At 47.3% G+C, this 14,053-nt stretch overlaps 1 protein-coding gene across 10 annotated transcripts; it reads right to left on the bottom strand.

Annotated features, from left to right (window-relative positions):
* Positions 1 to 2,619: 2,619 nt before the first annotated feature.
* LOC119319044 lies at positions 2,620 to 4,099 on the bottom strand. 10 transcript variants are annotated; one of them, XM_037593561.1, is made up of 10 exons: positions 3,990 to 4,099; positions 3,857 to 3,910; positions 3,726 to 3,788; positions 3,595 to 3,648; positions 3,456 to 3,518; positions 3,318 to 3,380; positions 3,182 to 3,244; positions 3,043 to 3,105; positions 2,907 to 2,969; positions 2,620 to 2,826 (listed from the first exon to the last, which is right to left on the bottom strand). In XM_037593561.1, the coding sequence occupies exons 1-10, from the start codon at positions 4,075 to 4,077 to the stop codon at positions 2,777 to 2,779; spliced, it is 624 nt and encodes a 207-aa protein (XP_037449458.1). In that variant the 5' UTR covers positions 4,078 to 4,099; the 3' UTR covers positions 2,620 to 2,776. The 10 variants fall into 10 exon arrangements, with proteins under 10 accessions (XP_037449458.1, XP_037449459.1, XP_037449461.1 ...); XM_037593562.1 differs by having other exon boundaries at positions 2,907 to 2,966; XM_037593564.1 differs by having other exon boundaries at positions 3,043 to 3,102.
* Positions 4,100 to 14,053: the final 9,954 nt, after the last annotated feature.

The following is a 14,053-nucleotide window of genomic DNA, read 5'->3' as shown; positions in this document are numbered from 1 at the left end:
TGGTTGATATTACATAGTAGCATCACACATATTACTACTTTCAGTTGCATGTGCCAGATATCTCACTATTTGTAGTAATAAATTATTTCGACCTCATTGCTATCTTCATTATTTACCATTACCTATAGTCCATCCCCTTCTCAAGAGTAACATAAATGGATGGAGTACGGGTAGTGGTAAATGATGAAGATAGCAATGAGGTCAAAATAATTCATTACTACCAATATTGAGAGCATCGGGACATTGTTCTATTTCACATGTACAATGAAATCAGACCTGTTTAAATATTAGGCTATTAAATATTAATTTTGGTTAGCGAATTATTGCAAACATGCATCAACAATTGGAAATAGTTCATTACTACCAAACATCGGCAAACTATAATGTGATATTTGATTCTACAAGCTTAGTATGTAATGCAAACAAATAGTGAGAGCATCAGTTAATTATTATAATTCATATGTGCAATGCAATCATACTTGTTTTGATATTCAATTGTTATATATTTAGTCTTCTCTAGGAATTATTTAAACTATAGCTAATCACAAATGTACTAAAGTTTCTTAACTTTGTTGAATATTAATAGGGGTAGGGGGCCTAAAACTTCCAATGCCGGTCCCAAAGCCTGGAAAAAGTGGAGGGGGCATTAGCAAATTAACACTATACCTTAAGATGTAGGATATTTCACATTCCAAACTTACTATCATCAATTAGTAACTTAGCCATAAGTTAAACAAATAAAAAAACAAGAGCAGTAACTATACAAAAATATACAATTACCATGTAGATATAGTACTAATTTGGATTGGTATGTGTGCTCATACATATAATTACATTTTCAAAAATTTATGAACTTATTACTAGCTACTCTATACCTCACTCAACACTTATAGGCCATTTATAGAAATCACATGTTTTACCAAGACCAGAAAGATAATTTATGAAAATTTACAACTAATTGGCTTTCCATTGCTTACACTTGTAGGCCAAACCTTGAAGAATGTTCGCTACGGGGGATGAGGATGATGTGCCAAGCTACCTCGAGCACAAATAGAGATGATGCATCTACCTTGAGCGCTTGTGAAAGAAAATGTAGCCGGCATCCTCATACTCAAGATAGATCCAGGAGAGTTGCAAGTTTGTGGGAGATGAAATCAACGACCAAAGCAACTACACGGACAACGTCGCCGCCCTTTACTAGCCTAGGTGACTGATGAGGCGTACGAAGACACAAACAAGTTGTTGTCCATGTTTAACATGTGCCTGAACCAGTTACGGTGGTGGCTCCAGGTGAGGAAGACACATCTCAATGCAGCAATAAACGAAGTTGATGGGCTCTATCTAGCAGAAGCAATTTTTGAGTGAGAAGAAAGATTTTGGGAAATACTATAGAGGGGATCAGGGGAGATGAAACATCTCACTTAGTGAGAACATGAGTGGGGCAAAGAGGAGGAGAAGTCAAGAACAAGAATACTGGTGGGGCCATCAAACTAATGACGCTTTGTAGTATATGCACCTTGCAACTTAGTGCGTGTGTCTCATATTTTTTGTGGGAATATATATCAAGGTTCTTTGGTAATAAGAATAACGGATTGGTGTGATAGCTAAAATATACCAAGGGTGGCTTATATTTTAACGTTATATATAATTTTGCTCTCATAGTGTGCACATTTGGTATTTTTTTTACCACAGTACGCTCACCCTTAGTACTCTTGAGCACTCTATAGAAACAAATTCATTATGGAATAAAGGGAGTAATATATTTCTATTTGTAAAACAACTAAGCAACATCACAATTTTTTAGCAAAAATGTACAGATATAATTTGAATAATGCAGTGGATTATAAGACTAAGTATACAAATATAATTTGAAAGATACAGTCGATGATAAAACTACAGTTAGTATGCCGTGCATAATTATTAAGTAAAGGATGAACATACAAGACATATATTTATATATCAATAAAAAGAAAAATATAACAAGGAAAAAATAGTTCGCAAAATTCTAATACTTGAAAATGTAATCACATTTACCTTAAACCTATGGACAAATTACATAATATATTCTCAAAATTTAACTTCATTCAATCTTAGCACGCGCATCGAGTGGGCCACTTTCCTAGTTATGTTAAAGGGAATATTCCCTTTAGACCCAAAATGTGACGATTCTTATAAATCGGCGGAACAACACAGAACCACAACCCCTCACTCACTACCCCGTCTAGCATGTCTCTCTTGACTACACATCTTCCTCTCTTGTTTCCCTGGCGGCGCCACCCCATGGGGCATATGTGGTGGTGGGGATGGTTCAAGGATGACCGGTGGTCCCTTCTTCTCCTAAAATCATCTCCACCTATGACAGTGACTGGGATGGTGAGGATACTTCACCAGTGGTGGCTGGGATGGCACGAATCCGCCTCTGTTTGGCTAGTGATGTGGCAGCAGAAGCCAGGTACGACTCGTTTGAGAGACCAAAATCCAAAAATAATAATTCCCAAGTGCAACATTACAATTAATCAAACTGGAGTTTTTTGGGATGCAATAAAAGAAAATATTGGTGTGTAGCAGTCAAAAGACTCCCAGATTTTGGTGGTGATTAGTTTTTTTAACAAACATCCATCCACTCGACACGCTTTATTGATAAGATAACAAGATTACATAGTTGAGCATGAACTTTAAATATATCTAATAGAACATGATGTAATTGGTGGGCATGTAGTGCCAAATAGGTTCGCCACGCTCTCCATCCAACAGCTCAGAGCACCGCGTGTCCCAATCAGATGTGTTCATATGACACATGGCTATTGCTGTCACGCGCGGTTTTTTCTGCAGGAAATAACAAACAATGAGCTGCTTTAGAACTAACACAATCTCAAGTTGATAAGATTTGTAGCACAAGTACTTACCAACAGGTGGATGATCTGGATCCCAATGTACTGCATAAGCACTTGCACCAAATCCTTTCTCTTCTGAGGGCACAAACAAACTATGAGTTCATTCAGAATGAACAAACTCTCCACTTGCTAAGGTACAGCTACTTACCAGAAGGTGCATCATCTGGGATCCAAGTTACCTTATAAGCACTTGAATCAAATCCTTTTTCTTCTACAGGAAATAAAGAATCATGAATTAATTCAGGACTAACACATTCTTCACTTTCTAATGAAACACAAGTACTTACTTGAAGGTGCATCTTCTGGGCTCCAAGTCGCCTTATCAAAACTTGTCCCAGAACCTTTTTCTTCTGAAGGAAAAAAAGTATGATTTTGTTCAGGATTAACACATTCTCAACATGGTAAGGTAGGAGAAGTACTTACCAGATGGTGGATGATCTGGATCCCAGTGTACCGCATAAGCACTTGCCCCAAAACCTTTTTCTTCTATAGGAATAACAAACCATGATTTCATTCAAAACTAACACATTCTAGACTTGGTAAGGTATCACAAGTACTTACTGGAAGGTGCATCTTCTGGGCTCCAATTCACCTTATAAGGACTTGCCCCAGAACCTCCTTCTTCTGCAGCAAATAACAAACTATGAGCTTATTCAGAATTAACACATTCTCAACATGGGAAGGTGGCACAAGTACTTACTTGAAGGGGGATCCCAATGTACCGCGTACGCACTTTCACCAAAGCCATCTTTTTCTAGAGGAAATAATGACCTATGAGTTAATTCACAATTAACAAACTTCTCGAGTTGGCAAGGTAGCACAATTACTTACGAGAAGGAGGATCCCAATGAACCGCATAAGCACTTTCACCAAAACTATTTCCTTCTATAGTAACTGACAAATTAGGTGTTGACTCACAATTAACAAATTTCTCAACTTGACAAGGTAGCACAAGTATTTACCAGCAGGTGGATCCCAATGAACCGCATAAGCACTCGTATCAAAAGCATTTTCTTCTGTAGGAAATAATAAACTATATGAGGCCATTTAGACATGAGAGACCCTCGACTTGGTAAAGCTAGTAGTAGTACTTACGAGAAGATGGAGGTTCGCCCCTGTCGCTGGACTCAGCAAAGGCTAGGATGAGCAAGAAAAATGCTACTGGTATAAGCTTGATCGCCATGTCTAGATCACTATGAACTGAATTTCATTGGGTGAGGAAAACATACGGGTCTAGGTGCCTATTTATATAGCTCGGCAATTCCTTATTAGTGGAAGGAAAAGCAGTGGTAGGTAAAAAATTCCCAATTTCCCAAGCATTTACAAAATTCCTTAATTGGAAACCATATATGGAAAGAATTTAAATATTACTTAACTTAGTTTGTAAGGAAATGTTGGAATCCTCCTATTGCAATAATGTCTGCCCAAAGATAATTCGTGAGGAAAGGTTCTACTCCTCCCATTTCTTAGTACTGATTAACATGCATAGAAAACTAACATAGTATCTCCCCCCAACATCACTAGCTTAAATTAAACAAATTTTGCATCTGGCAAACAACAACTTTTTTGGGACAAATCCAAACACATTGCCAGCGTTGGATGGGGATCGAGCAGTAGCGATCTTCGGTTGATTTTCTCCCATATCCCAGAATTAAGGGATCGGCTAAATTAGCCAGGCCCTAATTAATGGAGGATCACTCGCATTATCTTCGCTTGATTTTCTCCCATTTCTCTTGTCACAACCCTAGTCAGTGCTTGCATTAGGACTAGCTAGAGTGATGCATCATGTTTAAATTTTTCTTAAACTTGAAATGGGGATCAACAAACCCTAGCACCCCCAGAAAATACCAGGTTCAACTAAAAAAATGATTTCAATGAACGCACACCGCCCTTCATAAAAGTTCATCATTTTTGAATTGGAACAGAACCTCTGCCAAAAATGGTGCACATTTTTCTAGGACACTCTGGATTTTTGAACTAATCCATATAGTAATTACATTTGGACATTTAAATCTTATAAATAATTTTAAATATCCAAATAATCTTGAAAGCATTTCAGGGCTGTTGGAAATAATTTCACAAGTGCCCACAAATATTTTCAGCATTTTACAAAGAGGTTTGGCATTTGTGCTAAATCAAAAAGAAAGACAGAAAATAAAAAAGAAAAACAGAAAAGGCAGAGAGAGAGAAGGCCCCCAGACCACTTACATGAACTGGGCCGACCCACCTGGCCTGGTGCTAGTCACCCCTACCTCTTCCAGTAGGCAGAGGGGGACAATGCACGTGCGCCCGAGCTTGTCGTGCAGCTCCCTGCTCGCCTGCGTCGCCTGGACAGTGCGCAGATGCCTCGAAACGCTTCCTCGGTGCCGCCCTGAGCTCCCCGACACCTCACTCTCCCCTGCCCTCTCTCTCTCTTGCCCTCTGATCGCCGTGGACGATGCAGCCACTGCCACGCTGCTGTGAAGCCACAGCCACCGCCGCTCCCTCGTCGCCTTGACGTGCCCATGAGCTTCCTTGTTGTCCTCTGCACCGAGCCAGCCGAGCCCCGAGCACTCACATGCCCTGGATATGCCTCCCTGACCCCGCCTTCATCGCCCATCACCGGAGACCCCCTCACCACCTCGCTCAGCTCCGACCACCTTCGAGCTCGCCGTCCACTCCACTGCGATCACCGTGAGCCGCTGCCCCTTCTTTCCCTCTTTGTTCTCACTGCCGCACTCCGTAGCCACACCGCCGCTCTCACCCGCATGCGCCGTCGGCTGCGATCGCCACCGACATGACTCTAGTGACCAAATGGTCTGCCCGTCGTATCCTTTGCACTCGCCACTTCGAGCACGCCGTCCGTAGCGGGCTAGCTCACCCGCCTATGCCCTGCAGCGCCGCCCGCTGTCGGTGTCAAAACCGGTGGATCTCGGGTAGGGTGTCCCGAACTGTGCGTCTAAGGTGGATGGTAACAAGAGGCAAGGGACACAATGTTTACCTAGGTTCGGGCCCTCTTGATGGAGGTAATACCCTACTTCCTGCTTGATTGATCTTGATGATATGAGTATTACAAGAGTTGATCTACCACGAAATCGTAGAAGCTAAACCCTAGAAGCTAGCCTATGATTATGATTGTTGTTGTCCTGCGGACTAAACCTCCGGTTTATATAGACACCGGAGGCGGCTAGGGTTACACAGAGTCAGTTACAAGGGAGGAGATCTATGTATCCAAATTGCCAAGCTTGCCTTCCACGCAAAGGAGAGTCTTACCCGGACACGGGACAATGTCTTCAATCTTGTATCTTCATAGTTCAACAGTCCAGCCAAAGTATATAGTCCGGCTGCCCGAGGACCCCCTAATCCAGGACTCCCTTAGTAGCCCCTGAACCAGGCTTCAATGACGATGAGTTCGGCGCGCAGATTGACTTCGGCATTGCAAGGCGGTTTCCTTCTCCGAATACTCCATAGAAGATTTTGGACACAAGGATCATGTCCGGCTCTGCAAAACAAATTCCACATACCACCATAGAGAGTATATTATTCCACAAATCTAATCTGCTGACAACTTTTTATAACTTGACGTCCTGCCGTGGCCCGGTCATTACGAACCGTTTTCCCAACGAGCTACTGCACATATTGCGAGGCGGTTTTCTTGGCACGTCTTGTCGAAGCAGAGACCGTGTCCCCTTATCACGGGATTCTCATCAATACGGGTGTGGGTAACCCAACCACGCCATCAATCACGGCGCTTGGGGAATAAGCGAGTTTGCCAGGCAGGTGGGGAGGTGCATAGTTTCTTCCGCCCTTATAAAGGGACAAGGACTCCTCCTTTTCACCCATGCCTTCTTCTTCCCTGCCCATCCATTCTCACGCTCTCGAGCTCCAGCGCCCAAGTTCGGATTTTCTCCGCAAAACCACTCCAATCATGTCTGGAGCAGGGCAAGTGGATGGTCTCCTTTGTTACGGAGGAGAACATTACGAAGCTCCGAGAGGCCGGATACCTGGCCACAGATATCGCGCACCGGCTCCCAGACGTGGGGCAGATCGTCCCTACCCCCGAACCCCACAAAAGGGTTGTATTCCTTACCCATTTCGTTCGCGGGCTGGGATTGCCCCTCCACCCATTTGTTCGCAGGCTCATGTTCTACTACGGGCTGGATTTCCATGATCTGGCCCCCAATTTCATCCTCAATATCTCGGCGTTTATCATCGTGTGTGAGGCCTTCCTCCGCATCAAGCCCCACTTCGGTCTGTGGCTGAAGACCTTCAATGTTAAACCGAAGGTGGTGGTCGGCTAGCAAGCGGAGTGCGGAGGCGCCATGGTGGAAAAAATGCCCAACGTCACCTGGCTTGAAGGCTCCTATGTGGAGACAGTGAAGGGGTGGCAATTGGGGTAGTTCTACATCACCGAGCCGCGTGACACAAACTGGGTGGCAGCTCCCGAATTTCGATCCGGCATCCCCACACGACTCACCTCCTGGAAAGAGAAGGGCCTATCCTGGGGTTCATCGATGGAGCTGACTGGACTCCAGAACTGTGTTAAAAACATGATAAGAAAGAATATTCAAGCTTGTCAACGTGGTCCAGGTCATGCTCTTCCACCGGATCCTCACGTGTCAAAGACGGGCATTCAATATGTGGGAGTTCGACCCGGCTAAGCACCAGACGCTGCGAGAGCTCTTCGACACGACACACCACGACATCTGAAGGGTGTTGTTCAAGTCCGCCGAGGTACCTCCTCCCCTTACCGAGGATCGCGCACTCAACGCAAAGTGCCCTGCCAATCCGGTAAGCTCCTTATATCTTGTAAGACGTTTCTTTCCCCCGTATAATCATGTGGGGGATCTAAGCCTCCACGCCATTTAACAGGAATGGGTCACGACAGCGGAGTGGATCGATTGTCTAGCCCCACTGCCCGAGGATCCAGCAAGGGCTCTCTTAAAGGAGATGTTGGTTCTGGCACCCTATGAGGCGCCGGAGAAGAAGGCCAAGAAGAAGGCCACAGGGACCAGGAAAGGTCTCCGTTGCAAGGTCGTATCGGACTCATCGTCCGATAACACTGAGGCGCCCTCCTACCACGAAAACGAGGAATAGGAAGAGGAAAGTTCTCCCCCCACCCCAGCCGGGGGTGACAACAAAAGGAAGGCCGCCCCGTCAGGGGAAGCCGAAGGGTCCAAGAAGGAAAGGACTCTCCTTCCGTACTGCTCCACGGCGGCCGCTTTTAGCGACGAGGAGTGGTTACCCAGGGACAAACCTCTGGCGAAGTGGTAAGTATCTGGATACCATAATAGTTCTTGGCATGTTTTATTTTATTACTTCTTATCATGCCAAACATGATCTTGTAGCTCATCTAAAGCCCGTATCGACGTATCCTCTTCGGATGAGTCTTTGGGCCCGTCGGAGATGAACAACGATTCACTCCTGACTGCCTCCTCCCCTGCCCTACGGACGACGTCGAGGTGTTGTCTCGAAGGGTACTGAACCAAGGGGAGACAGTTCCAGAAGCGCCCCAAGGATACATTCCGGACGCTGGGCGCATGAAGGGCAAGACTCCCATGGGCTCTAATGCCGGGGGAAGCAAGTCTAAGGGGGACAAGCCCTCTATGCCGATGGCCTCTGTCCATCCAGGGGCATCGGACAATTTGTTGGAAGCGCTTCGTGGCGCTTCCATTGATGAAGAGCACCGCACTATCATGAGTGCGGTGGTCAAGAAGGTTTAGTCCGTCAAAAGCGGACTGACTGAAGCCTGTGCCAGCCTCCTAACAGGCTTCAAGGTAAGTAATCAAATTATGAGAAAATGTTACAGCATAGACAGTAGCCCATGATGCTCTATTTGGTGTTCGGAAGAAAGGCTGAACAAAGGACCAACTAATAATCACAGGAGTCCAATCAGAATATGTCTATGTGAATAAGCAGGCTTCACTGCTGGCCGCTGCCGCTCACACGATGGAGGTCTCCGCACTGAAGCGGGACCTTGAGCGGTTCGAGGAAGAGCTCGCGCTTACCAAGAGGCAGCTCGAAGAGAACAAAGGTAAGTGATACCTCATCTGTTTATTGATAAAGAAAAAGGAAACCGGTTGTTAGATCACAGGATCATCATGAACTTTGCTAGGGGCCATGACCGAAGTGGCGACCCTGAAGAAGGCGCTGTCCGAGGCCGAAGGCAAAGCAGCCAAGGAGCGCGCCAAGCGCGAGAAGCAAGAGGCCCGAGTCGGCAAGGTTCAGCAAGAGCTCCAGGAGTTTGTCAAGAAGTACGAGTCCTTGGAGCGTGACTCTAGGACGCAAGGGTCTGAGCTTGCGAAGGCCCTCGAGAACGCACAAAATGCCGGCCGAAGCCCAAAAGGCCCTCCCGGAAATTGAGGCGGTCCGGAAGATAGCGGCGAGTAAGGAATTCATTATGCAAGGAAAGCATGTGAACTAAACTTTCCTTTTACTTACGCAAATTCGGAGCTCTCCAGGAGCGTTCGCAGATCTACCCAGCAGTGTGTCGGATGCCGCGGAGTTCTACCAGGCCGAGGAAGGGAGCTCGACGGAGAGGTTGTTCTGGTCTCATTATACTGGGACTGAACATCTGATGCCCTTGAGCGACCAGTTGAAGCAACTGGTCGAGCTTCACAAGGCGGCCGAACTGGCCATGAAGGACCTCATAGTCCGGATGTGGCCTGGCGAGCCCCTGCCTGGCAGCTATTTTGGCTTGGTAAGGCAGCTTGTGAACGCCTGCCCACGGTTTGAAGTCATAAAGCGGTCCATCTGCATTGAGGGTGCGCGCAGGGCTTTTGCCCGGGCGAAAGTGCACTGGGCGAAGATGGACGCCGAAAAGCTGGTGAAGGAGGGGCTGCCGGAGGGCAAGGAGCATCGCCACCCCGAAAAGTATTATGACAGTGTCCTGAAGGTTGCTCGCCTTGTGGCAGAGGAATGTGCTAAGGATGTAATATTCAAATGAATGTACTCATGTGATCCTGTAATGTGAAACGAGTTCATGTGTGCTATGTAACGCTTGTTGATTTAAAATATTACCTTCTGTGCGTCCGTTTATAAAATTTAAGAGTTGGCCAGTCGTCGGCTTCTCCCCCCATGTAACTAGTACTGAGGTGTTCAAGATAAACCTGATCACTCTGTATCCCAGTTTTGGGTCCTTCGAAGGAGGTGTTCAACACAATGAACCAGGCAATCAGACTATAAAGCTTTATCACTCTCACTTAGCCATAGAAGTCTACAATTTTAAATTTTGGCGACGCCCCTAGTATTCGGAAGGCCGAACTTGGGGCGCTATGTACGCCTAAATCGAACAAGGCCGACACCTCGCCCGAAGTGGAACAAATCTTTAAGGATTTGAGACCTCTCGAACAGCGACCAGCTCTAGCCGCATGATGACAGTCAGTTTTCGGCTTTCTCTACTGAGGTGCTTGTCCGGAAGAACCGGGACACAATCGCAGTAGTTCTCCCAGTCCTACCTTAGCCGATATAGCGGAACGTAAGGTACCAAAACATGGGAGCCGGGCAAACCCAATTATTGACCCAAGACATGATTCGGAGCTGATGCATATAATGCTATAAGTTCGGGGTGCCGCACTATCGAAAGTGTTCGGACTTTTCATGCCATGTTATGGGGTATACTGAAGCCCCTGGCGCACTGGTCGTATCAGAATGTACGGGTGCGACTTGTCGTAACTAAGCAGACATGAAAAAAAAGATAAAGGAATGCAATAATGAGCTGATGTTGTACATTGTTATTTAAATGATACGTCAAAGCGTATGCATACATGTAGTGCAATAAGTAAAAAATAGGACTATTTGACATGTCCTATCCAAGGTCAAGCTGCGTGTGGGTATGCAAAACAGGTATATCAATCGTTATCAGAGACCACCTGAGGATTCCCTTGTACGTCAAAGCTTATTGCTTCGTTGGTGTTTCCTTCCCATGACGGGTCCGATAATCAGACAATCGGAGAGTGCCTTCAGAGAATAGGGGCCTGAAAGGAAGAAAATGTTAAAGATATACGGGTCCTGAAGCGGTTGAGCCGCATTGTGGGCTGTGCCATGGCCGTGCCTCCGCCTATGCTCATGGTATCTTGAGTGCGTAATTATGTACGCGCGGTGCAAATTTCTCCGCTTGACTGGGACTAGGACGGAGGCCGAATTGCTAGGCAAGCTCTAAACGTGCCCGACGATCCTCTTGCAAGGTACTCCAGACTCGCTTGAAGGTGTCCGGGGTCTTTTTCGCCGAATTGGCGGTTTGCCTCATAAGGCTGCTTTGCACTTCTGCCGCGAGGGCCGCAGTGTGCTCCTCCATGCGTAGCGAGCTTCCTGTGTTTCCATTAACTTTTATAACCCCGCGAGGTCCTGGCATTTTGAGCTTGAGGTATGCATAATGCGGTACCGCATTGAATCTGGCAAATGCAGTTCATCCAAGCAATGCATGATAGCCACTGCGGAAGGGGACGATATCGAAGATTAACTCCCCGCTTCGGAAGTTGTCCGGAGATCCGAAGACTACTTCCAGTGTTATTGAGCCCGTGCAACAGGCCTCTACACCTGGGATGACACCTTTAAAGGTGGTTTTGGTTGGTTTGATCCTCGAGGGGTCTATACCCATTTTGTGCATTGTATCCTGATAAAACAAGTTCAGGCTGCTGCCACCGTCCATAAGGAACCGAGTGAGGTGAAATCTGTCAATGATGGGGTCAAGGACCAATGCGGCAGAACTGCCACGACGGATACTGGTGGGGTGGTCCCTGCGATCGAAGGTGATCGGATAAGAAGACCATGGGTTGAACTTTGGGGCGACTGGCTCCATCGCATAGACGTCCCTCAGTGCATGCTTCCATTCCCGCTTGGGAATATGGGTTGCGTATATCATGTTTACCATTTTCAATTGGGGAGGAAATTTCTTTTGTCCTCCTGTGTTTGGCGGGCCGGGATCCTCCTCGTCGTTGCTATGCAGCTCATTTTCCTTGTTTTTGGCATTCAACTTGCTGGCCTGTTTGAACACCCAGCATTCTCTGTTGGTGTGGTTCGCTGGTTTATCGGGGGTGCCGTGAATTTGACACGAACGATCGAGTATGCGGTCCAAGCTGGACGGGCCCGGATTGCTTCTTTTGAACGGCTTTTTCCACTGACCGGACTTAGAGCCACTGAATCCGGCATTAACTGCCGTGTCTTCGGCGTTGTCGCCGTTGTTACGGCATTTGTGTCTGTTGCGACATGGACTGCCGTTGCTATCATTGGCATCTGAATTGCCAGGGTTTCTTGATGTGTTGTTGCTGCGAGCTAGCCAACTATCCTCGCCCGCACAAAAGCGGGTAATGAGTGTCGTGAGGGCTGCCATGGACTTCGGCTTTTCTTGGCCGAGGTGTCGGGCGAGCCACTTGTCGCGGATGTCATGCTTAAATGCCGCTAAGGCCTCGGCATCTGGACAGTCGATGATTTGGTTCTTTTTAGTTAGGAACCGGGTCCAAAATTTCCTGGCTGATTCCCCTGGTTGTTGGGTTATGTGACTCAAGGCATCGGCATCTAGTGGTCGCACATAAGTGCCCTGGAAGTTGTCAAGGAATGCGTCCTCCAAATTCTCCCAACTGCCAATGAAGTTTGCTGGCAGGCTATTGAGCCAATGCCGAGTAGGTCCTTTGAGTTTTAATGGGAGGTACTTGATGGCATGTAGATCGTCACCATGGGCCATGTGAATGTGGAGGAGGAAATCTTCGATCCATACCGCGGGGTCTGTTGTGCCATCATATGATTCAATATTCACGGGTTTAAAACCTTCTAGGAATTCGTGATCCATTACTTCATCAGTGAAGCATAGGGGGTGTGCGTGCCTCTGTGCCGGGCTATATCACGATGCAGTTCATACGAGTCTTGTCTGCTATATTCGACCCGGCCGGATTTGCTTTTAGTATATCCGGCGTGACGGTCCTCGTCACGCGTTGGGGCGCGCCCCCGTGATCCGTAGATCGATCTTGTATGTCCTGCTTTGTTTTCCAACATGTCTCGCAGGTCCTGCATGTTGCCCCGGGCCTTGGTGTTTTTGTTTGACTGTCGACGGGGTGCGGGCTAGACTTCGGGCTGATACGCCGCTTTGTCTCAGCCACGAGGTGGCCGGTCAGTCGCATCATACGCTGGTAGTGTAGGATTTAATGCATCCTCCTCGAGTTGGGGTAGCAACCGGCGCTTTGGGTAACTTTTGGTTGGGCGCTTGAGTTCGTATTCCTTGGCTGCCAGCACCTCGGTCCATCTATCCGCTAGCAGATCTTGATCAGCTTGAAGCTACTGTTGCTTTTTCTTCAGGCTTTTTGTTATGGCTATAAGTCGGCGCTTGAAGCGCTCCTGCTTGACGGGGTCGTCAGGCACGATAAATTCTTCATCGCCGAGGCTCACCTCGTAATCGGAGAGGGGCATGTAATTGTCATACTCTGATTCTCCGTCTGCCGCCTGTTCCTTAGGGCTAGCTTGCCCATCCTCCCGCTCGAAGCCTGGCTGGAGGGGATTGTCTTCGTCTTCGGCACTGTCTGCAGCATTATTGTCTCTTGTGCTGGTATCGCTGCTTTTGCTATGGCGGGGCTTAGAGTGGCGCCGATGACGCCGGTGCTTATATTGCTTCTCGAGGGGATTATCCCCCGTTGCCTTATTGCCATCGCTTTCTTTGGGGTTGTCCACCATGTATATATCATATGATGAGGTGGCTGTCTAGCGCCCTGTGGGAGGTGGTTCCTATTCTTCTCCTGCATCATCGTCCATACCGACGATGTCTTCGGAGCCGAAATCAAGCATGTCGGTTAAGTCATCAACAGTGGCTATTAAGTGGGTGGTGGGTGGGGAATGAATTTCTTCGTCGTCCACTTCCCACTCAAGCCGGACATAGTTCGGCCAAGGGTCTCCTGACAAGGAGAGAGACCTCAATGAATTTAGCACGTCGCCCAAGGGCGAGTGCTGAAAGATATCCACGGAGGTAAACTCCATGGTCAGTGCCCAAGCAGATTCGATAGGCATGGACGCAGGCGGTTCAGAGGCTGTGGCTGGGGTCGAATCCAAGGGTCCGGCAACACAGGTCTCATAGGAGGTGAAGTCCGTATTCGGCTCTATCGCTGCTGGGTGTGCGGCCTCCGTGGCGGGGTCCATCCACCTGTCCTCGGACGGCATGATCTGCTTCGGATTGAGGGCCGGAGTAGCCACAGGTG

The sequence above is a fragment of the Triticum dicoccoides genome, chromosome 6A, assembly GCF_002162155.2.
Source record: "Triticum dicoccoides isolate Atlit2015 ecotype Zavitan chromosome 6A, WEW_v2.0, whole genome shotgun sequence".
Lineage (NCBI taxonomy): Eukaryota > Viridiplantae > Streptophyta > Magnoliopsida > Poales > Poaceae > Triticum > Triticum dicoccoides.
Note: the sequence above shows the minus strand (reverse complement) of the source record. Positions and strands in the feature narration are given on the sequence as shown.

Coding starts and splice junctions, on each gene's coding strand:
- LOC119319044 (XM_037593561.1), bottom strand. CDS start 4,077: ATGGCGATCAAGCTTATACCAGTAGCATTTTTCTTGCTCATCCTAGCC. Junction 3,911..3,989: donor GGGCGAACCTCCATCTTCTC/GTAAGTACTACT, acceptor TATTTCCTACAG/AAGAAAATGCTTTTGATACG. Junction 3,649..3,725: donor TCATTGGGATCCTCCTTCTC/GTAAGTAATTGT, acceptor TATTTCCTCTAG/AAAAAGATGGCTTTGGTGAA.